At 44.2% G+C, this 23,190-nt stretch overlaps 2 protein-coding genes across 3 annotated transcripts in view; both read right to left on the reverse strand.

Moving 5' to 3' along the window:
* Nucleotides 1-20,328, reverse strand: part of INTS4 (integrator complex subunit 4) — a 111,748-nt gene extending 91,420 nt beyond the window's left edge. Inside the window, exons 1-3 of the mRNA XM_053925291.2 lie at nt 20,242-20,328; nt 6,813-7,195; nt 4,208-4,402 (exon numbers count right to left, since the gene is read on the reverse strand). Coding sequence (XP_053781266.1) covers nt 4,208-4,402; nt 6,813-6,866 — 249 coding nt within the window. The 5' untranslated portion in view covers nt 6,867-7,195; nt 20,242-20,328. The remainder of the gene's footprint in view (nt 1-4,207; nt 4,403-6,812; nt 7,196-20,241) is intronic.
* KCTD14 (potassium channel tetramerization domain containing 14) lies at nt 14,879-20,373 on the reverse strand. 2 transcript variants are annotated; one of them, XM_053925292.1, is made up of 2 exons: nt 20,242-20,373; nt 14,879-15,665 (listed from the first exon to the last, which is right to left on the reverse strand). In XM_053925292.1, the coding sequence occupies exons 1-2, from the start codon at nt 20,308-20,310 to the stop codon at nt 14,991-14,993; spliced, it is 744 nt and encodes a 247-aa protein (XP_053781267.1). In that variant the 5' UTR covers nt 20,311-20,373; the 3' UTR covers nt 14,879-14,990. The 2 variants fall into 2 exon arrangements, with proteins under 2 accessions (XP_053781267.1, XP_053781268.1); XM_053925293.1 differs by having other exon boundaries at nt 14,879-16,083; nt 20,242-20,364.
* Nucleotides 20,374-23,190: the final 2,817 nt, after the last annotated feature.

Genomic DNA, 23,190 nt, shown 5'->3' on the forward strand with positions numbered 1-23,190 from the left:
ACAAGACTTGGTAAGAAAGACAATACGGGAGGAGGAAAGGGTGAAGGTGGTATGAAGAATCTTTCTCAGGTGTCTGATTTACGAGTCTACATTAATGGTGGTGCCATTTCCTGGGATAAGGCAGACTGGAGAATGAAAGGAGATACTGAATTCAGTTTTAAATAGAGAGGAAAGCCAATTCTTTTATTGATTTCAAATCACTGAAATAACATCACAGAATCAACTAACTGTCTTTCAGAGGCAATGGACTAGTCAAATACCCTGATCCTGCAGTGAGAGAGGAAAGAAGAGCCAGAATGAAGTCCTACACCCGCGAAGACGAGGGAGTTGCAGAGCAAGCGGAATAGTAAGTAAACCTAGCAGACGAGGGAGGCAAGAAGAAAAGAATGAGAATAAATAGAATACAAGAGTATGTATAACGGGGATAAATGGCAATGAACAAAATATAATAAATTAAATTTAAAATTTTAAAAAAAGAATACAAGAGTACCTAACCGAGTGACATTCTTTATCCATCTGGATACTTTACTCAAATTTTTCTCCTTTCTCAAATAATCCCTTAGTACCCCTTCTACACATAAATCACCACCTTCACGCCTGTGCTTAAACTGCCCCCAGGGAAACCCTCTCTAATAACTGCTCTTCTCACCATTAAAACTGTCCTGCTTCAGACTTACCAGTCTGCTATTTTGTCCCTCTAACGCCTGTCTTAGCCCCAGCCAATTCCACCATCCTCCATGTGGTGCCCAGAGTGACAGGTCTAAAACAAAACCCACAGGATAGAACACAAGGCCCTTCAGGATCAGACCCCTTTCAATTTTTCTAGTCTTCTCTCTCAACGAGCTCTCAACCTAAAACCTATACCAGCCAACTGCTCCTTCTCTCTAAAATGCCTTTCCCCCTGTTTTCCAACTGGCCAAAATCTGTTTTTTAAGCATCACTACTACTATATAATGCCTTTCTAGACCCAGGCTCCCAAGTAGAAGTGATAACCCTCTTCTTTGGGGTCATATCATAACCTGTCCCAGATTTCAGAACATCTACAACACTGTATTGTTATTATCCATTTATAGTCTTATCTACCCAACTAAACTCAAATTAGGGATCTTCTATTCATCTCTGCATCACCAATATGAAGCACAAGTCCTAGCAGAGTTAATATTTAGAACATTTTGAGTGAATGAAAACAATGAACAAACTAGTGACTTTAGCCCTTACTATCTATAGGCTACCTATATTATTTGGTCTTCCAACTATACTCTTAGCCCCTAAGGAACAAGGAACATGTTTCATAGCTCTACATGCTCCACAGCAGCTAGCACAGTAGTGTAGGTGAAGAACCTCTCATCATTCAGATACTGCTGCCTGAGCTCAGAAAGACTTGGGAGAAGAAAAGCAGAAGCCAAAGTAATTTATCTACTTAAAATACCAGATACCACATTTCTGATTGCCAAATTAAAAACGACAACAGCCCTGGCCAGGTGGCTCAGTTGGTTGGAGCATCATCCCATACACCAAAAGGTTGCAGGTGGAATCCCCCGGTCAGGGCACGTACCTAGGTTGTGGGTTCAATCCTCAGTCGAGGTACAGAAGGAGGCAACCAATTGATGTCTATCTGTTTGTCTCTCTCCCTCTCCCTCCCTCCTCTTTCTCAAAAATCAGGAGATACATCCTCAGGAGAAGACTGAAAAAAATTAATGACAATAGCCAACACAATAGCTGTCCAGTGTGAATGAACCAAAATTACACTTATTTTTTTGTTAGATAGGCAAAAAATATACTGGTGTGCCACAGAATTTTAGTAATTAGTCTATTTGTGCCATGAGATGAAAAAGGTTGAAAATCACTGAGCTAGACCAATGTAAGCAACATGACCTAGTCAGTCAAAGGGTGTGGCGTCTGACATCACATTGCCAGAATTCAATTTTTTTAGACATGATAATGGTTTTGTGACTGTTTTAGAAGTGTTTATGGTTCAGAGATATACACTGAAACTTATAAATAAAATTATAAGATGCCCAGGATTTGTTTTCACAAGAATCTGATAGTGAGGGTCAGAGCGGGGGAAGTGGAAGTGGACAGTGGGCACGGGGAGGGGTGGGAACGAAACAAGTTTGGCCATTAAATGATCATTGTTAAAGCTGGGTAATGAGTACACAGGAATTAAACTAGTCTCTCTACGTGTGTGTGTGTGTGTGTGTGTATTTTAAATGTTCCAATACTAAAAGTTGGGGGGGGGGACCAATCCACATTCAAATCCAGACTCCCCATTTACTTATCTTGGGGTCCTTGGACACTAAACCACTCAAAGTCTAGTTCCTTATCTGGAATACAGAGATAGCAAGAGTGGCCATCAGGATTAAATAAAATATTACATGTGGAAAGAGCTTTCTAAACTCTAATGAACTATATAAATGTTAACTGCTCTGAGAAGTATTATTAGAGATGATTATTGGTAACAGAGGTGTATCATTAATTTCCCACACACTGTTGAAAAAGCAAACAAAAATGCTGCTCAAGAGCAGCTTACATTCTAGTATGGAGAAATAGATAAGAAAAAAATGAGAATATTATATAGAATATTAGAAGATGGTAAGTGCTAATGGAGAAAACAAAATCAAGGAAGGGCTAGGAAGTGTTGGGAGTGGGACAGGCAGTTTCAATTTCAAATAAAGGGACAAAGGAAGGTCTCAGTGAAAAAGTGCCATTTGAGCAAAGACCTAAATGAAGTGTGGGAAGCAGATGTATGAACCTCTAAGAGAAGTGTTCCGGGCAGAAGAAAAGGGTCCCTAAAGGCTCTGAGGAAAGAATGTGCTTAGCAGAGAACATGGCAGACCAGGGAGAAGGGTTCTGAGCTGAGGGAACAGCATGTGAAAAGACACTGATTACTGAAAACACACAAGGTTTGATAAACTGTAAATATTTGGACTGAGCTAGAATATTACATGTGTAAAGAAAATGACCTTTTTATGTCAGATATAAAAGATTCAAATACAGACAGTTTGTAGAAAGAAGAGACAGAAGGGGAGGAGGTAAGAAGCCATTGCAAGGTAGGACTCCAAGACATTAATTGCCTCCTGACCGATGCAACATGAAGTACAAATCATCTATAAAGTATTCTCAAAATCCTCACAAATAAGCTTAACCTGATTCTAACAAATAGATCTGACTTCCAGTTCATAGTTAATACAAGGGATAGAGAAGCAAGTTACAAGTTAACCCCCAAAGAAGGAAATAAACTCAGAAAACAAGACATTTTACAAAACTGACCGAGTTTCTTCAACAGGTCAATGTCATCAAAATAAAATGAAATTGTTCTAGATTTAAAAAAGAGCATATGCCATGTACGGACACTGTTTGCATTTTGATCTGAACACATCAACTATAAAAAGATATGTTGGGAAAACTAAAGAAATACGAATATGGGCTAGTTAATAACATTAAATAATTATTTAATTTTACTTGATGTGATTAGGTGGTTATGGCTTTAAGTCCCTTTTGTAGAGATTTTACTGAATTATTTAGGAAAACCATTATGATACTTTAAAAGCTTCAGGAAGACAGCCCTGGCCAGTGTGGCTCGGTTGGTGGGAGTGTCATCTTGTAGGACCAAAATGCTGTGGCTTTGGTCCCCAGTCAGGGCCCGTGTGAGAGGGCAACCAACTGGTGTCTCCCTCCCCCATTAGTGTTGTTCTCTCTCCTTCTCTTTCTCTCGCTCCATCTCCCCACCCTTTCCCTCTCTTAAAAACAATGAAAAAAAATGTCCTTGGATGAGTATTTAAAAAACAAATAAACATCAAAAACAAATGGAAGGAGCAAATTTGGCAAAATATTTATAGCTGCTTAATCCCAGAGATGGGTATTTGGCATGTGGGTAGGCTGGAGGAGCGCAGTGGAGGCAGGAGTATCGGTGCATAGTACTTATCCAGTGACCACCCAGGGAGCTGAGGTCCATGGTAAAGGAGGGGGAAATCTGGAGAAGCCAGCAGAAACCCCCATCTCAACCAAAAGTTCTAAATACTGTAAACTTCTGAGGACAGGATTTGCATCTTTTTTATTTCTATCCACAATGCCTAGTACTTGGAAGACACTCAGTAGAAGATTGTTGAAGGAACACCTTATTTATTTTGCAATATTAACCCATTCTGCAGACATGATACAACTCTCATACACATTTCCACCAGGTAGATTCACAAGGCCCTCTTACCTTATAATAATGTTCCAAGAGAATCCTGACTACTCCCTCCACACTTTCTGCTTCAACTGGCTTCCGGGCAAACTGAAGTAGGTACTGCAAAGCATCTGCTGGAGAGGCGGCTTTACACAGATCTATGTGGAGTGCTGCAGATTTACTTGGTTTTGTTAGTCGGAGTTTCTTAGTAGCAATTTCCTCCTGTTGTTGCTGCAAAGGGGTAAGAAAGGTAAGGCTGAAAACACAGAGTCTGCAAATTTTACTTTACCTCATTTGATGGAAATAATTTTCCCTTACAGCAAACAATGTACTTAGATAACAGACCTAGCCTTAGGACAAAGCAGTGCTATGAACTGGAAAAAGAGCACTGGACTGGAGACAAGACTTATGAGTCCCAATTTTGCTTTTCACTAGCTCCTACAACATTGGGCAGGTCATTTAATTTTTCCAAGTCTCCATTTCCTTCTCTGTAAAGTAGGTTCACTAACATTTTGTTCTGCCTATCATGGCATGATAAAAAGACCAGGGGCTTCAAAATCAGAGAAATATAGGTTCAATTACTACTTACCCATTTCCATCCTACTCCATGCAAATTCAGTCTTCAGTGTTATCTGGGGTGCAGTTAGGTCAAAAGCTGAGAAAAGCTTTTTTCCATAGAGAGTATATAAAGGGGAGGACAAACCAATATCTGCAATTGATCAACCATCAATAACATTTTAGTGAGCCAGGCCCCAGGGTCTATCCAGGGGACACAGAGATGAACCAGACATCATCTCTGCCTTCAAAGAACCCAGACTGACATTGGTAATTACTCAGTAGCACTGAGTGGCAGGTACAAACAGATGAGCATGACAGAATGCCATAGAAGCACGGAAGGGAGGGACTAAACTTTTGCTAAGGTTTCAACTGGATCTTAAAGCAAAAATATAAGCCCACTGGGTGGAGAAGAAAAAGAAAGGAAGAATGACATCCATTCTATGTAAAAGAGACAACAGGTACAAAAGTTTGGGGACATGCAAACATACCACACGCTGGAGGAGGGCTGAGTAGTCTTTGAGAAGGGGAAACAACAGAGTGTTGGAACGAAGGTGACACTGCACAACAATATGAATGTATCTAACGCCAATGAACTGGTTAAAAATGGTTACAATGGTAAGTTTTATGTTATACATATTTACCACAATTTCTTTAAAAAATGGGCAAGAGAAACAGAACCAGAAAATCCCAGAAAGCAAGCCACAGAAGAGGGAGCTCTGTGAAGTTAGAAAAGCTTTCCTTAATCTTGACTCATTCTAAAAGTTCGGGAGAACTAAGTTCACATAAAAAGGAGCAAAAAAAAAAAAAAAAAGTCAAAGTTAAATCTCAAAGTTATTTTAAGAAAACACAAGAATAAGGATTAGGCTAGCTTGCCTACAATGGGAATGTGCTACAAAGATGTGTCTGCAAAACAAAAAGGAAAGTGACACAGCTGGAAGGAATACTGTCAAATCATGAAGGGTTAGGAAGTTTGGCTCGGCAACTTTTATAAAAAGGAGGCATAGTGAAAGAGGAAGGCTTAATGTGTCCTGGCAATTATCTCTCTGCAGTATAACTCACACATATGCTGTTCTCTCTCCCCCTAGCCTGTGACCTGCTAAAGGACAGGGACCCTAAGGTATACCGGACATTGTTGCTGAACAACTTGCACTATACCTGATGCATAGTGACCACTCATTCACTCAACAGTCTTGTTAAAGGAATGAAGAAAATGTTTAAGCCATCCTGCTGGGTGGTCTGTCTTGCTGCTCTCCAAGCAGAAGGATCTAAGGGTGGTCTATGGTTCTAAGGATGCTGCTGATCCACTGGCATCAATGGAGGCTTGTCAGAAATACAGATTATTGCCTCATCTCCCCTGCCGGACTCACTGAGTAGAATCCACATTTTAATAAGATCCTCAGTGGATTGGTTTACACATAAAGTCTGTGAAGCACGACACAAGGGATGACTTGGGATCAACCTCCACTTTAGCGACCTCGACAAGGAGACACACGTGAGAATCACTGACTGCTCGGACAAAGGCTGAGCCCACCAGTCCTTACACAACTCCTTCCTAGGTGAGCTGTTCCACCAGTGGAGAGTTCCAGCCCCGTGAAGACTGTACCCCTCGCCTGCTTTGACTGGGTCTTGAGGATTTCAACAGACTTCTCTCCCAACCCCTTAGAGCTTTGCATACAGCCAATTAGTCCCAGGGAGATTTCTTTGTAACGGGGATAGGGGGGTGGGGCTCCGCCTCTAATTGGTTCTGTGTCCTTGTACGCCTCAAGAAGCTTCTAAGTACACATCTGTAAAACAAAGATGCTAATGCAACCTGAATAAGATGACGGACAAGATATTTTCACAAACTGTAAGGCATTTTTTTGTTTCTGCTAATAAAATTTTTAAGTGACAGACTACACATACTAGTTCATCATAATGACAACAGCAGCTGCAAACGAACACGCCCACTAAAGTGTGTTCTCGAAGAGCCTATCAAAGTAGTCGGCGCTCAAGTTCGTGGCGCCAGTTTTGGAAAAGTGCCTGGGGCGTGGACAACCTTCCCCAATCCACAACCGGCCCCCGGACCTTTCCTTTCCGAGCTTACCTGAACTACCTTAGTGAATTCCTCGTACACGCGCTTCTTAAGATGCGCCGCCATGGCTGCTCGCGGACCCTCTCAGCTTCCGTACTTGACGAGGAGGTGGGCAGTGGTGGTAGGGGGAAGGAATCCGGAAAACTAGCCCAGACCGAAGGATCCCGCCACCGGCCCACAAGGCAGTGGGATTCCAGGAAAGAGAAGCCGCTTCCGGCTGCTCGACTGCTCCACCGCAGTAAAGCCCGATTTGGCAACCTACTCCTCGAGCGCCGGGGGAACGGAAAGGAGAGCGTGGCGCGCAGGGGGCGGAGCCTCTGGAGACGGGCGAACCAATGGGAGCTTTCGGGGACTTGCTGGTGGTCTTAGAACGTCCAGGGGACTGGCGCGGAACACTGTGAAATGAGGAAGGAAGCAGGAGGTAAAGGGCAGAGGCGGGGCGAACCGGAGCGAGAAGGAAAACCCGGAGCTACGTGACGATTTTGACTACCAAGATAACAGAGGCAGGCTGACGTTCCCATCATCCTCTGTTGTTGACTGTGTGTGCTGCTTGTATTTCCCTGAGTTGTCTTTCTGGCCAGTCTGTGCGCCACCCCTCCCCAGGCCTGGGGTGCATTTCCCTGCCTCTACCCTCCCAGTTTTCAAAAGCTACCCAGCCTTTAAGGAATCAACCCCTCCTCTGATAGCTATGGTAGAATGGAAGGAATCCTCAGGCCAAGGTCGAAGCAACAAAGCTTCAGACTTCAGCTGGCATCTAATAAAAAGTAGCCTCAACTACAAATGGGATGAGAACACCTGACAAGTGTAATGACAATATAATGGGGCAGTGCAAAAACAGTTTCCAGACTCTGAATGAAGTGTAGTTCACGTGTTAGTGTTAATACATCCAAGGTCAATTTTACATCATATTAAACTTCAGCTGTTCATTCTTTCCTCTTTGAAGAGTTGACGTGGTATGCTTAGAAAAAGCAGCAGGCCTGAAACTAAAACAAAATAATATTGAATGTAAACTGTAATTGAAAAGGAAAAGTAAAGGCAGCAAGCTGTGGTTGTACAGAAGACCCAAAAATGCACTGAAAGATTGTCTTTATCCCTAAGGCCCTACAGCCTAACTGGGAAGAGAAACACGCAAGCTCATAATTAGTGGGCACCCAAAGCGTGCTGGATAACAGGAAGGTGGTTCAAACAGACCTGACTTCAGGATGTCTAAGCGGAAGTTTCACAGAAGGAAAGATTTGTAACCTGGTTCAAACAATAGGCTTCTCTAGGAGACAGTGGTCCCAGGCCACGGCAATAAAGCGACTATTACATACCACTTGAAGGTTTGGTTTCCCAGTGTGTATAAAAGTTACCTTTATATTTTACTACAACATATATTTATATACGTTATATAAATAAGCGTCTATTTAAGTGCGCAGTAGCATTATGTCTTAAAATAATGTAATGCCTTAATTAAAAAAAAAAGTTATTGCTTTAAAAATGCCATCATCTGAGACTTCAGGCAAGTCATAATATTTTTGTTGGTAGAGAGTTTTCCATTTGTAAGAAACAGTAAAGTGGAGGAGTATAAAATGAGGATGCCTATGGTAAATTTTCCAGAAAGAAAGGCATCCCAGGCCACAGAGACTACTACATATACAAATATATTGAGCGAACTGAAAAGCACTTAGCAAACAGTGCATTTAATAAATGTTAACAGCTGTTATTATTATCATTGCCATAATCTATCAGATCTAAGCTGCCAGGAATTGTAAAGAAAATCATTATTTTATATAACACATTAAGAAAAATGCTGATATTAAAAACAATGGTTTCTTATTGCTTAGATTTGTTATGTGTATTTACTGAGTGAAGAGCTCTTTGGATCCTTTGTCATGTTGCTGTGGTTCCATGCTTTGTGTGCACATAAAACTTTTCATATAAAGCAATTTTTAGGGTAATCTCGTTGAAGATACATTAAATGGCAATTAAAGACAACACATGCACAGAGCTCAACGGAAGTGATGACGACATGAACTGTTAGGACCCTGTCTACACATGAAAACCTGGCCGACAGTGATCTTAAAATGTGTCCTAATTTCAGAGATGTCAAATGTGCGTCTAAGCATTAATGATACAAAGTTTATCATTGATAGATACGAGAGTGCAGGAGGAAGTTTGGTGCACTCAGAAAACCAAAGAAAATTCAGTTCATGTTGAGAGTAAAGTGCTACAGGGAACAGAGAGGAGCAATAGAAATAAAGTTGAGAAGCTGAAGCCAGATGGGTATAGAAGCTACAACAGTCCACATTCTTTAATATTTGCCATGTTTGTGATGCTAAGATGTATTTTCTCATAATCAAATCACATTCTTTAATTTTGAAATGAAACCTCTTTACTGAATTGACATTTGTCCTGGACCTTCATTATTGCACATGAGAATACAATGAAATGCCCTAGTGAAGACACTGGGCTTCTTCATACAGAGTCTTCCCTGTCCCTATTGTATAACAGCAACCCAATTTCCCCTTGGAAATTAGGGTCAGTCCCTCATACTGGTATAGTAACCCCTTCTCTGCCTGTTGGCTGAGAAAGAAGAGCCTCATATGACCAGGGGCAGTCTCCTTACATGTTCCAATGTAACAGAACAGTGATAGTGTTCTTTAGTGAAAGTGCTCCTCCCTTGGGGACTAAGTACTCCTAACTCACTGAACCCAAGAATTCATAAATGAGTTAGTAGGTGTAAAAGTGACAAGAACTACTAACTCCACCCATTAGTTCCCAAACCCATGCATTGTCACTGTGGGAGAAATAGGAGCATAATTTAGCTGTTGGTGTAAGGCAGTGATTTTCAACCCTTTTCATCTCATGGCACACATAAACTACTAAAATTCTGCAGCACACCAAAAATTATATTTTTTGCTGACTTGACAAAACATAGGTATAATTTTGATTAATTCACACCAGATGGCTACTGTTGTGTTAGCTGTTGTTGTTTTTTTTTATTTAACAATTTTAAGGGAAAAGAGGTCAGTGCCCCTGACTAAATAGTCAGGTATTGCATATTTTTAAATTTTTTGTGGCTCACTGGTTGAAAATCACTGCCGTATACCACAAACCTCTAGGACAGTACCCCAAATTCACAATGTGTTGTCTCTCAGCTAGCACCATAACAGAGTCCACAAAAGGTCATTGCACTGTTTTTATAATAGCAATTACATCTGCCCTGGCCAGTGTGGCTCATTTGGTTGGAGCGTCATCCCATGAACCAAAAGGTCACTGGTTCAATTCCCGGTCAGGGCACATGCTGAGGCTGTGGGTTTGCTCCCTAGTCAGGGTGCATGTGAGAGGCAGCTGATCATTTTGATGTGTTTCTCACATGAGTGTTCCTCTCCCTCTCTCTCACTCCCTTCCCCTCTCTCTGAAATCAATGGGCATTGCCCTGGCTGGTGTGGCTCAGTGGATTGAGCGCCAGCCTACAAACCAAAAGGTCACCGGTTTGATTCCCAGTCAGAGCACATGCCTAGGATGCAGGCCAGGTTCCCCAGTTGGGGGCATGCAAGAGGCAACTGATCAATGTATCTCTTGTACATTGATGTTTCTCTCCCACTCTTTCTCCCTCTCCTCCCCTCTCTCTAAAAAGTAAATAAATAAAAGCTTTAAAAAATAAAATAAAATAAATGGGCATGTCCTCAGGAGAGGATCAAATATGTGTGTGTGTGTATACACATATGTATGTGTGTGTGTGTATATATATGGCATACATATACATGGCAACTACATTTGAGTGATAGGACGCCTGGAAAGACCAATGAGTTTCTTTGCCAAAATTCTTTCACCATAAAGTAAGCTCCTTAATCAGAAGCAATGTGTGGAATACCATAAAAATGAATAGGTCATAGTAGGGCTGTGTACAGAGAGAGATCTGAGTCAGAAGACCCTCCCTCCCCCACCTTGGTTCCTGTCACGCTCGCAAGAGACGAATTCAAGTGAGAGACAAACACATAGTGGAAATGAGATAGCAAGTTGATTCATGAAACACATACAAGCACAAAAGCAGGAATCCAGCAAGTCTAAATGCCTCACATACAGAGGAAATAAAGTTGTTGGTAAGTTTGTTAGTAAGTTAGTGAGTTTGTTTTATACACTTGAGCTGAGGCTACAAGTGGGTACTTAGCTAATTTAAGTATGCCAGCTGTTGGGGTTTGGGGGTTATATATCTTAGCTAACTTCCAGAGGTACCCCTCCTTCTTCCCGTTCTAAATCTTGGGAATAATGTACGGCTACAAAAGCTTTCTTTCTCAGTAAATGTCCTTTGTCTTAGTGAAATTGTTTCAGAGGATCCCTTTCCCAGCAGTCTCAAGGACTCCCCTCCTCCTGTACTATCCCTGCTTGTCATGTTCGGAACCCCTGGTGATCTTATCAAACCAGGCTTAGGACTGCTGAGTTAACTGCTGCGACATGTCTCCCTTTCGCTTCTAGCCTTCTGTATTAAATTCTTTGTTAGATTGTAATGGCAAGGGCCCTGCTTTATTTCCCCTGTGGCCACTCATTCCTAGCTGCTACCTAACAGGGCTGCCAGAAACATAGCAGTTAAGTATTAGGGTTCTCCAGGAAAATAGAACCAATGAGAGAGGGAGAGGGAGAGAGATATATTAGGTTAACATAACAATATATAAACTAAGTGGCTAATAAACGGAAATTTATTTCTTACAGTCCTGGAGGCTGGGAAGTGCAAGATCAAGGTGCAGGCAGATTCAGTCTCTTTTGAGAGCCCACTTCCTGGTTCATTGCTGTCTTTTCATGAATCCATGCATGGGAGGAGAAGCAAGGAATCTCTCTGGGGTCTCTTTTATGAGGGCACTAATCACATTCATGAGGGCTCTACCCTTATGACCTAATCATTTCCCAGTGGCTCTATCTCCTAATACACGTTGAGGGTTAGGATTTCAACATATGAATGCAGGAGGGGACACAAACGTTCAGTTTATGGCAGTAGGGAAGTCAAATCTGAACCTGAATCCTGTAAGAATAAATCACTCCCTCCCTGATGGAAAGGATCCAGTGTGTAGTAGAATGATTGCAAAAATGGCCCCAATTCTCCCCAGCTCTGTAAACTCCTTGAAATAACTTTGAAGCCACTTCTATTAAGAGATGGAATCTGTATCTTCACCTATTGAATTGGATTAGTCTTGTGCCTGACCAGTAGAATGTAGCAAAAGGGACAGTGTGCTAGTTTTGAGCCTAGGGCTCTAGGTCAATCCACATACCAATTCTTCAGGCCTTTTGCTTGATTTTGGAACCCTATCATTTTTACGAGAGTAAGTCCAACCTAGCCTGTTGGAGAGTGAGTGACCATGTGGAATCAAGCCAAGCTGACCCAGCTGAGGCCCTCTTAGACCAGCTCCAGCCCAGCTGATCCACCATCTGACTACAGATGCATGAGTGAGCCCAACGAAGACCAGAAGAACTGACCCATCTGTAGGCTTATGGAAAATAATTAATGATTGTAGTCTTAAGGCTTTAAGTTTTGGGGTCAGGGGCATGTCCTGTGATCAGCAGTCCCTTAACTGGTCACCCAAAATTACATAGGTTTCAGGCATACGATTCTATAATACATTGTTGTCTATATACTGTATTCTGTGTTCACCACCCTAAGTCAAGTCTCCTTCCATCACCATTTGTGCCCCCTTTACCCTCTTCTACCTCCCCCCCACTCCCCATTCCCTCTCGTAATGAACGTACTATATTGTCTGTGTCTATGAGGGGTTTGGTTTTTTTTTGGCTTAATCCCTTCACCTTTTTCACCCAGCCTCCCAAACCCCCACCCCTGACAGCTGTCCATCTGTTCTCTGTATCTATGAGTCTGTTCTGCTTTGTTTTTTTATTGTTAATTTGATTCCACATATAAGTGAAATCATGATACTTGTCTTTCTATAAATATAATTTTAATTTCTTCCTAACATTGCATTATGTAGATGCAACACAACCAATGACTTATTTCTAACTGTAAATTAACTGAGATTTTAAAAAGTATGTAATTGTATTATGGATTGGGAGTTGGAGGGGGATATTGGATTTGCCTTTGTTTAATAAAACAGTTTGGTAGTTTGCTTAGGAAGAGTCAGATCCTGAGGGATGCAGGCTAAAGCCAAAGCAATAAAGAGAGGTAGCTAAACTGGAACGGGGTCTTCTGGCAAATGTCAGGGCTGGTAGAAACTTGGCGTGCCTCTAAAGTCTGTTTGGAATGGGCACACTGTCACTTCCACACGTACTCCATTGGCCAGATTAAGTCATGGGGCCAAGCAGGAAGTCAGTGGGATGGGGAAGATTACTCCCACCTACCGAGAAGCATAACAAGAACAGGGAGGGAAGAAAGAATAGGAAACAAATACAATCTACTAGTGAAAAGCCTCTAGTGATGTGGGTGACTGACACATTTTTAAGAATAGATATGTCCAATGTTCAATTTGAAGTTATTTGCATTTGCGTTGTAAACTCCCTTGTTTATTTGCCTCTATTTTCCACAGTCTGTTATATGGACAAATAGCTCATGGGAGTGGATTGTAAAAATTAAGAAAAAGATCTGAGTTAAATCTGGGTGAGCATTGTGCAGAATAGCAACAACAGGTTCAAGATACCTAGATGATCCCTATGCTGAAGGAATCCAGCAGGAGCAGAGACCCAGAGCTGACTATAAGAAGACACTACTCCTCTGGGGATGTGGAAAAATCTTAGGGAGGACACTGACCTTCCCATAACTCATGAAATTGAGATTTAAGCAATTCTATTTACATCTTAAGAAGCAGGGTTTCTCCTTGGAATCTAATCTCATGATGACTGATCAAAGGTTATGAACTTTTTTTCAGACACTTGATAAATAATGTTGAATAGCTTCATGATAACAAGTTCAAATAGACATTCAGGATTTTTCCACTTTAAATTGTCAGTCATATTAAATACCAAAAAAAAGAAAATGTAAAACAAGCTTTGAAAACAAGAAAAAAATATGCAAGCAGATGAACTTTGTTCTGAGTAATTTTATGTTCAAATTTGAAACTCCCTGAGTCAGTACTAATTTCTTAAACCTTGACAGTTAAACTTGACCTTGAGTCCTGGGAATCCCAGGATGGCTGGTCACCCTCCTAGGCAGGGAAGGGAGCCATCCATCGCAGACCTGGATTTGGGGAAGGATGAATGTCTACACGTGTCCTCCTTAAAGCCATGTTTTAGGTTGACAAGCTGAACCTGAAACAATCTCTTGCGCAAGCATTTTACTGCCGATGTCCGGTGCGCAGGACGGGGAGTGAGGGAAGCAGGGCAGATAGAGCAGAGGGAAGATGCTAGGCAAGGACGTGGTGTCAGATGAAGACTGACTGCAGTCCCATCCCACAAGGAGCTCTGGAACAGAAACTGTACCAGAGTTTGTTCCGCCTTGAGGTAAGGGGGCACCATGCAAACAAAAGGGCCATTACTTTCCAGAGCAGGTCTCAATTGGAGTGCATCAGAATCACCTGGAGGACTGACTTGTTAAAACAGATTGCTGGGCCAACCCCCAGAGTTTTTGATGCTGTGGGTCCGAGGAGGGGGACAGAGAATTTATAGTTCTAACAAGTTCCCAGGTGTTGCTGATGCTGCTGGTCTAGCGACCACACTTTGAGAACCACTGTTTTAGAGACAGGGCAGCTGTGAGGCTTTAGCAGCCAACACTCAGAGCATCTGGGAAAGAGGATCTCAGAGGCATCTACTACAGGTACTAACTTGGCATCTTCCTCACGAAGGCACACACCTGGGCCAGAGTTCTGGTCCATAGGCAGAGTTCTGGGTAGATTGCATTTTTAGGTCAGACTATTTAGATTCATAGTGTCCAATTACATTACTGTTGACATCCTGCAGCTCCAGATGAAGCATTTTTGAAACATTCCAAGTCATCTCAGACTTGCTATTGGACTTCAAGGGAAGGGTCTGGCAGGTACAGGAGGCTTCAAAGAGGGAGCTGCTGCACCTCACTAGGCATGTACAGTGGAGTCAGTTGTATTGAGTCGAAGGTCCTCACGGGGGAGATACATATTTGGGGGCAAGCTCTACAGACCATCCGGGAAGTTGTTTCATGTTTATTTTTAAAGTTAAAGTAGTATGATTTTTCAAGGCATCTTTTAATTTCGTTAAGTCCCACCAGAACCCATAACAAACCACCCCCGGCCCTGAGAATCACCACCAAGTGAATCGGAACGTATAGAAGTATTCACAGGCTCCTGACTTAGGCTGGAATGTCTTCTTGGAGCAGTGCTCATAGGCCACCTGATACCCCTGCGCCTCAATGTCCATACGCACTGAATCCAGGAGGTCCCTGATGGCCGGAGCAGCCTTCCAAGGCCCGAACTTGACAGCCAACCTCTTGTCCGCCTCCAGGACGCGCAATGATTCTGCGCAGTGCGCGGCATCCTCCTCCGTGCGCATAGCGCACACCAGCACGTTGGAGCAGCGCGCCGCCAAGGCCTCTGCGCGCGCCAGGCGCACCATGAGCTCCAGGTTCTCGCTGTAACCTGGCACCCGCAGCAAGAACTGCTTCCGAGCCACCTGCTCACCGAAGATCTGTGGCATGTCCTCTAGGAGTTTGACTAAAGGCTTGATTTCGTAGAACTGAGCCTCACGGTACACCTCTGGAATGTGCTGCGTCGGCAGCTGACCGCTGCGTAGGTATTCTAGGATGGCTCCGAAATAGGTGCCGGCGCGATCGATGAAGAAGCGGCCCTCCGCATCAGTGCAGGCCTTGGCTGAGCTGGAGAACATATCTGCCAGCTTTGAGCCCGGGAGTTTTCTTAGGGTGCCCACGGTAGTGGTGTAGACCTCGCCCCCTACGTTCAGCTCCACGACCGGAGATATCTGGGGGCACAAGAGGCAATGAACCAATAGCGCCACCTCCGGGGAGCTCATGACGTATTTTCATCCAAAGAATAACCCCATAGAGAATTTAGGAAAGCCATGATTGGCTTCAGCTATTATGGAAAGGCCCATCTTAAGTGAAGGGGGTTATATTTATGCCGTATAGCTGCAGAGAATGGGAATTTCAAGGAAGACAAAATTTTCAGTTTGATATAAGAATACCTATTCAAGCATTTTAACTTTCTCATCGAGGTCACAGAATATTAGATAGGAGGCTGCTGTGGAAGCAAGTCCTAGCAACAATACTCCCAAAGTCTGTGGCCTTTGCCGAGGCTCTTCCCCATCCTGGGCCTCTTGTATAAAATGGGGATATGGAGCTGTTGTGAAGTCAGAAGTTCTCAACGTGGGATGCACAGGCCTAAGATACAATAAAGAAAGGGGCAGGAGAGCAAACCATTTTCAACTTTCAGAAAGGCTAAGGAACCATATTCTATTCAGGAAGCGTTTCTTCAGTACTTACTGTGTCCACATCCTGTGCTGGGGGCTGGGGATAAAAATTCTGATTAGCAGTTGGCATGACTTTGATTAACAAATGGAATTTGTTTGATGGATTTCTTTCAAAATATGGACTCAAGGAGATTAAATAACAGGAATATCCTTGGTGAAAAGGCCAATAACACCAGATACAATGGGCGTAAAATGGCCTCATAAACTGTGAGGTTGGTACAAATGTGAGTTAGGTTTAGCTGTTCAGCAGAATTTGTAGAGGCCTCTTCTCTCTGCAAGACCTTGGGCTGAGCACTACAGATGTGGGTGCGAGCCACGCAGCACCTGCGTGGAGACGCCCACCGTCCAGTGCAGGAAGACGTGGAAAGAGCCCGGCAGGCTGCATTTGGGGACACTAAGTGCTGTCACACAGACCAGCAACAATACCGGAAGAACATATAGCAATTACTACATGTGAGGTGATATACCAGCTGTTATCCTTACAAACCAGCTCCCGGAACAACCTTCATTATTTAAAATTCACTCACTCATTTAATAAAATATGTATTGCCCATTTTTGTGTCAGGTATCTGGGACACAGTGAGCAACAAGCAGAACACAGCCCCTCCCCTCAGAGTCTAGCCACTGTGCAAAGCGCTTTGCATACAATCTCTCAATTCTCATAGCTATCCTGTGAAAAAGTATTAAATCCCCATTTTACATATAAAAAAACTAAGGCTTAAGGAAGTGAAGTTTCCTACAGTCAACCAGCTCTTAAGCAATGATGCAGCATTTGAACTCAGGTCTGATTTACCCTAAAGCTTGTGCTCTCAGTCATTGTATAAATTAGTTTTCAAATACATTTCCACTCTTATTTTTCCCTTAGTTACTCATTCATTTTTAAAAAGTGTAAGGTGGACTTATTCCATTCCAGCCGCCTCCCAAGCAGACGAACACCACATAGTCCCTGCCCACAAGGAGCTCAAGGGGAGAGAGGGAAACAGATGGCTTGGGTGTGTAGGAGCCAAGAAGGAAGATGCAGAGGTAGAGGGGTCAGCTTTTGTGGATGTGTGTTGGAGGCTGGTCAGGGAAGGTTTCCTAGGGGATGTGATGGCTGCTGCCGCATTTATCTGTGCAGTGTTGGAAGGCTGAATTACCAACCTGAGAACTCTAAACACAGGCTGTGGCAAGTCCAGAGCTCAGGAATGTCCTTCCATCTGATTTAGGTGTGACTTCATTCTCAATTTGTCTGTGAGCTCTACCTCGAATATTAAAGTACTGGGATTAACAGAGCCACAGACAGCCAAACTGCTGGGGGAGAATTGAGTTCCCATGGCAACCGCTCCTACCAGGGGACAGTTCTGCTGACTGGAGGGGAGAAGAGAGAGGAGAGGATGCACTCTGACAGCCGCCAAGCAATACAGCCATGAGAAAAATAAGCCCGGAACCTGTGACTCCCCCTTTTGTCCATAAACCTCAAGGTCCTTTGGCAAAGCTCTTTGGTTAACCCTAAGGTCCCTCTGTGCAGCTGGTAGTTAAATGCAAAGTTGCAGACTTTAACCCTTGAGTGGATCGATGTGCTCTCATCACTCCTGCACCACTGAAAGCTCACAGGTGCTCTTAACATCCCCACATTACAGGTTAGGAAAGCTCAGAAAGAAGAGTCACACAGCCAAGAAGTGATGAAGTCAGAACTGGGACCGACCCATGTCAGTCTGGCTCCAGTATACATGGGGCCCTACCTCCACCCCTCCCAACATCCAGTCCCACCGATGCCAATACTTAGCTATGTGCTTGGGGCAGCTCACTTCCTTCTCTGAGCCTAAGGTTAGTCACCTATGAAATAGGGAGGCAAAATGGATGAAGAGAACTCTAAGTCTCTACAGCTCTGAAAGTCTAATGAATACAATCACTTCAAATGTCATTTCTGAAGTTCATTTCTAGATGCTTCACTAAATAGCTTCCTGCCCTGATATGCTCAGCCACATTCCTTTGTTTATCAAATAAGAACTTGGCCCTGTTCCCAAGCTTCCTTTTTCCCCTTAAGCTTCTTAATTCCGTCCCTCTTCCCTTCTTTTTTCCCCCCAAAGCTCCCAGTCTCTTTGGAAATCCCAGACCTCCAACCTCATCCATAAGTATTATAGTATCTGTTTCTGGCAGATTAAGACTTCTTTTGCACCCTTCTTGGGGACCACCTGCCCTTCCTTATGGCACCTATTCCCCACCTTTTCTACCAGTCACCCTGCCAAACCAATTCTGGGTGGGAAAGCCTATCCTAGGCTCTGTGTGCACGAGCTGGGGACACGTGGTGGTTAGGAGCCCCTGCTGAGTTGCCAGGCCAGTGCTGGCCATAAGGACACAGGGATGAATCAGACAGGCCCAGCCCTGACGTTCGAGTCAAAAGGATCCCAAACATGGGCAACCCCCACCATTCATACATTTCCTTAGGTCACCCTCAGTGGAGCCAATGGAGGGACATCTCCATTCATATGTACCCCAAGGGCTCTCCCCCAAAGCCTTGACCTTTTCCATTACTTCCTATCTCAGTTGTCTGAGCCAACAACTCAGGCTGTAATCTTGCATTCTGCTCCCAACCTCAACTCCTCCTGCCACAATCACACTCACCTTGAAATACACACAAATAATAAGTGACCAAATCCTGGTGATTCTAAGTGTTTGGTCAGTTCCAGGGCACACTGCCTTGCTCAAGTGCCCTCCCCCAATCCAATCTCTACTCTGAAAATAAAGTAGTTCTTCTTAAGTGCAAATCTGATCTGTCTCCCCTGCATTAAACACTTCAGTGACCCTACCTTCCTTTTCAGATAAACTCTAGACTCCTTAACAAGGTTCACTGGGCCCTTTGCAAGGCTGACAATCAACTACCAGAACTGCTTGCTCCCTCCCCGTCCCTTCCCAACCAGAGCAGTGTGGGCACCCCTTGCCTCCAGCACTTCACTCCTTGCATGCTCCCTTCACTTAGCCCACTCATCCTACAAGTTAATTCCTCCAGGAATCCTTCTATTGTAGATGGGTTGTCTCCTCGTGATCCCAGGGGGCCCTGTACTTCCACAGTCTGGTAATTACCTATCTTGTAATTTCCTTTATCATCTGTATCCTCCATTAGACTGTGAGGTTGCTAAGGAAAGACTATCCCTGATTCATCTTTATAGCAGCAGTACCTACTACAGGGCTCAGCACACCAGGGATGTTAATAAAAACTGCACGGAGTTTAATTGAATGGCGCTTACCTGCAGCACTGATTTACAAGAGCACCTGGTATTCTGAAAAAAGCCAATCTTGCCCTACCTGGCACGATGCACTTGCTGGCTCCCTCCATGGCCCAGCACTTCATTCAGACATTTATTGAGCACTTAAGGGCAGCCCTGCCACTGAGCAGGTGACTTTGTCAATAGCCAACAATGACGTTAACATCTCTCTATGGGGAAGAGCCAGTCTCCCCACTCCTGGATTTGCTTTCCCTTCCCACAAGGCTTCAGGATGGCACCTAGCCCAAGAGAGATTGGAATGCTCTGCTCCTAGAGTGCACTGGGCCTTTTCCTGATACCGCACCCCCAAACTCCCCTCACCCAAGCCGTGGGAGGGGACAGGCGGCCTCAGGACCCAGCCAGAGGGCAGGTGCAGGCTGGAGAGGGTGGGGGTCTGACAGCCTTTGGTTGGGTCTGCCTCTTCCACCGGCAGGAGGGAGGGGGGACGGGGAGAGGGAGAGACAGCGAAACGGCGGTGGACTAGGACCAGCCAGGGGACAGAGAGGACACACACAGAGAAGCTAAAACAAAGAGAAGAGAAGGAGACAAACTAAGGCAGCCAGGCTGTAAATAGCACAAAGAGGAGAAGCTAGACCGAGCCAGAATGGGAATGAAGACTGTGGCGAGGAAGGGGAGAGAGAAAAACGGCAGGAACGGCCAGGAGAAAAGAGCGCCCAGCCAGAGGTGGAGACGGCGCGCCAGAAGCGATAGGGGTGTGGAATCAGACTGGGGAAGAGACAGACGGGGGACAATAGAAGGACTGAAAGACGGGAACAGGCGCGGCAACGGTGCCGGCCCCCGCCCGCCCCGAGCTGTGCACTCACGATCGGCGGGCTGGCGGGGGGTGCGGCTCGGCGGGGCCGTGGGGAGCGGGATGTCGGGGTCAGGCTCATCGTGCTGTCCTTGCAGGCAGCTGGCACTGCGCAGCCTGGCCGTCGCTCCTGCAACCCGCCCAACCCGCCACGTGCGAGGTACCTGCAGCGGGCGGAAGTGCACCTGCTCCCCGCCCTGGGGTGGGGAAGCTAGCCCCAGGGTGTGGTTAGCACTCCGGCTTGGCCTGGACTGGGCCTCGCTTCCCGTGAGACCCTTGGCTGGCCACTGCCCGGTCTCCCACCGGGGTATTCCCCGACAGCCCAATGGGGGAGGCAGAGGGAACTAACGTTGCAAGCAGGAGACTCTCTACTTACTACAGCCTTAGGGGGAAAACGATCACCACCACCCTACTTGCAGATGAGAAACGTGAGGCCTCAGGGGATAGGATGGCCAGGGCAGACTATGCACCACAGATCAGTTGCTAAAAGTGCTAAGCATGACCTGGAAAGAAGAGCTAAGAAGCCTGTTGTGTGGGTTATTTTGCCTGTTAAAACTGTGAAAATTACTAAAGGAAACCTCAACTGAAAATGGAGTCCCTACTGCCTGTAAGGGAGGTCTCAAGCTTTACTACTACCGATCAACTACCGTCAAACAGGGAGAAATGGATACCTCGCATCTCCAGCAGGAAGACGTTTTCTGTGTTACTACCCCCGTAGGAGGAAGGAAGGGTTTCTCCTTGCCTGGCAATAGCTCAGCCAATGAGAGTCTGTCACAACTTAGCTAATGACAAGCCACTACTTTTGAATTCCCAGTTTATTCCAATAGACTCTTTGTAACAGCTCCTCCTAACTCCGCCCTTTCCTCTATGAAAGAAGGATCCTCTCCTTTGTTTTCCCGGTTTGCCTATGGTTTTGCCACAACTCGAATGTCCCAAATCACAGTTCTTTGCTACTCCCTAATATGCCCATTTTTTCTGGCACACTGACTGTTTTATTTTTTATGTCAACAAAGCACATACATAAAGAAGGGGGGGCATAACTCCCACTCCTAAAGTATGCGCTGTGCACGGTGACTTTCTTCCAAAGAGGAAACGTAGCCCTGGCCGCCTCGGGCTGTGCACTCACAGTTGGCGGGCTGGTGCGGGGCTGGGAGAGACGGGTGGCTGGGCCACAGGGAGCTGGACTTCGAGGTCAGGCTCATCGTCCTGTCCTTGCAGGCAACTGGCACTGCGCAGCCTGGTCCTCGCTCCTGCAACCCGCCACGTTCTGAAAGGGGGAGAAAGAAGAGTAGCTTTACAATGGAGAAACTGACAAACACTACTTCAGCCAGGTGTTGCCGTCAACATCGAGTCATAAATCATGATGATAGTAAGTACCCTTCATATGATGAAATGAAAATGGCACTTTACCTATTTGATATTTCTCTCCAAGCCCCATAATCCTATTCTAATGATGAGAAAAAATATCGAACATATTCCAATCGAGGGGCATCCTATGATATATCAGACCAGTGATCCTCAAAACTGTCAAGGTCATCAATAACAAGGAAAATCTGAGAAAATGTCACAGCCAAGAGTATCCTAAGGAGACATAACAACTAAATGTAATATAATGTGGTATCCTGGGTGGAATCTTGGAACAGAAAATAGACATTAGGTAAAAACTAATATGAATAAGTTGTTGGCTTTAGTTAATAATAATGTATTAATATTAGTTCATTAATTGTAACAAATATACCATACTAATGTGTTATTCTAAGAATAGGGGAAAGAGCATAGGGTATAGGAACCCTCTTCTTAATTTCTCTATTAATTTTTTAAATATATTTTATTTATTATACTATTACAGTTGTCCCATTTCTCCCTTTCACTCCACTTCATCCTGCTCTATCCTGCCTACGGTTCATGTTCATGGGTCATACTTATAAGTTCTTTGGCTTCTACATTTCCTATACTATTCTTACCCTCCCCCTGTCTATTTTCCACCCATCATTTATGGTACTTATTCTCTGTACCTTTCCCCCCTCTCTCCCCCTCCCACTCCCCTGTTGATAACCCTCCATGTGATCTCCATTTCTGTGGTTCTGGTCCTGTTCTAGTTGTTTGCTTAGTTTGCTTTTGTTTTTGTTTTAGGTGTGGTTGTTAATAACTGTGTTTGCTGTCATTTTTACTGTTCATATTTTTTATCTTCTTTTTCTTAGGTAATTCCCTTTAACATTTCATATAATAAGGGCTTGGTGATGATGAACTCCTTGAACTTGACCTTATCTGAGAAGCACTTTATCTTCCCTTCCATTCTAAATGATAGCTTTGCTGGATAAAGCAATCTTGGATGTAGGTCCTTGCCTTTCATGACTTGGAATACTTCTTGCCAGCCCCTTCTTGCCTGTAAGGTCTCTTTTGAGAAATCAGCTGACAGTCTTATGGGCATTCCTTTGTAGGTAACTGTCTCCTTTTCTCCTACTGCTTCTAAGATTCTCTCCTTATCTTTAATCTTGGGTAATGTAAGTATGATGTGCCTTGGTGTGTTCCTCCTTGAGTTCAACTTCTTTGGAACTCTCTGAACTTCCTGGACTTCCTGGAAGTCTATTTCCTTTGCCAGATTGGGGAAGTTCTCCTTCATTATTTGTTCAAATAAGTTTTCAATTTTTTGTTCTTCCTCTTCTCCTTCTTGCACCCCTATGATTCAGATGTTGGAACATTTAAAGATGCCCTGGAGGTTCCCAAGCCTCTCCTCATTTTTTTGAATTCTTGTTTCTTCATTCTGTTCTGGTTGAATGTTTCTTTCTTCCTTCCTTCTGGTCCACACCGTTGATTTGAGTCCCTGTTTCCTTCCTGTCACTGTTGCTTCCCTGTACATTTTCCTTTATTTCACTTAGCATAGCCTTCATTTTTTTCCTCTAATTTGTGACCATATTCAATCAATTCTGTGAGCAACCTGATTACGAGTGTTTAGAACTGT

Source organism: Desmodus rotundus, chromosome 5 (genome assembly GCF_022682495.2).
Source record: "Desmodus rotundus isolate HL8 chromosome 5, HLdesRot8A.1, whole genome shotgun sequence".
Classification (NCBI taxonomy): domain Eukaryota; kingdom Metazoa; phylum Chordata; class Mammalia; order Chiroptera; family Phyllostomidae; genus Desmodus; species Desmodus rotundus.

What these genes read in the sequence shown, in the direction of transcription:
- KCTD14 (XM_053925292.1), bottom strand. Translation starts at nt 20,310, where the DNA reads ATGAGCCTGACCCCGACATCCCGCTCCCCACGGCCCCGCCGAGCCGCA. An exon ending in CCCCCGCCAGCCCGCCGATC is followed by an intron (nt 15,666 to 20,241) that starts GTGAGTGCACAG and finishes TTGTGCCCCCAG; the next exon opens with ATATCTCCGGTCGTGGAGCT.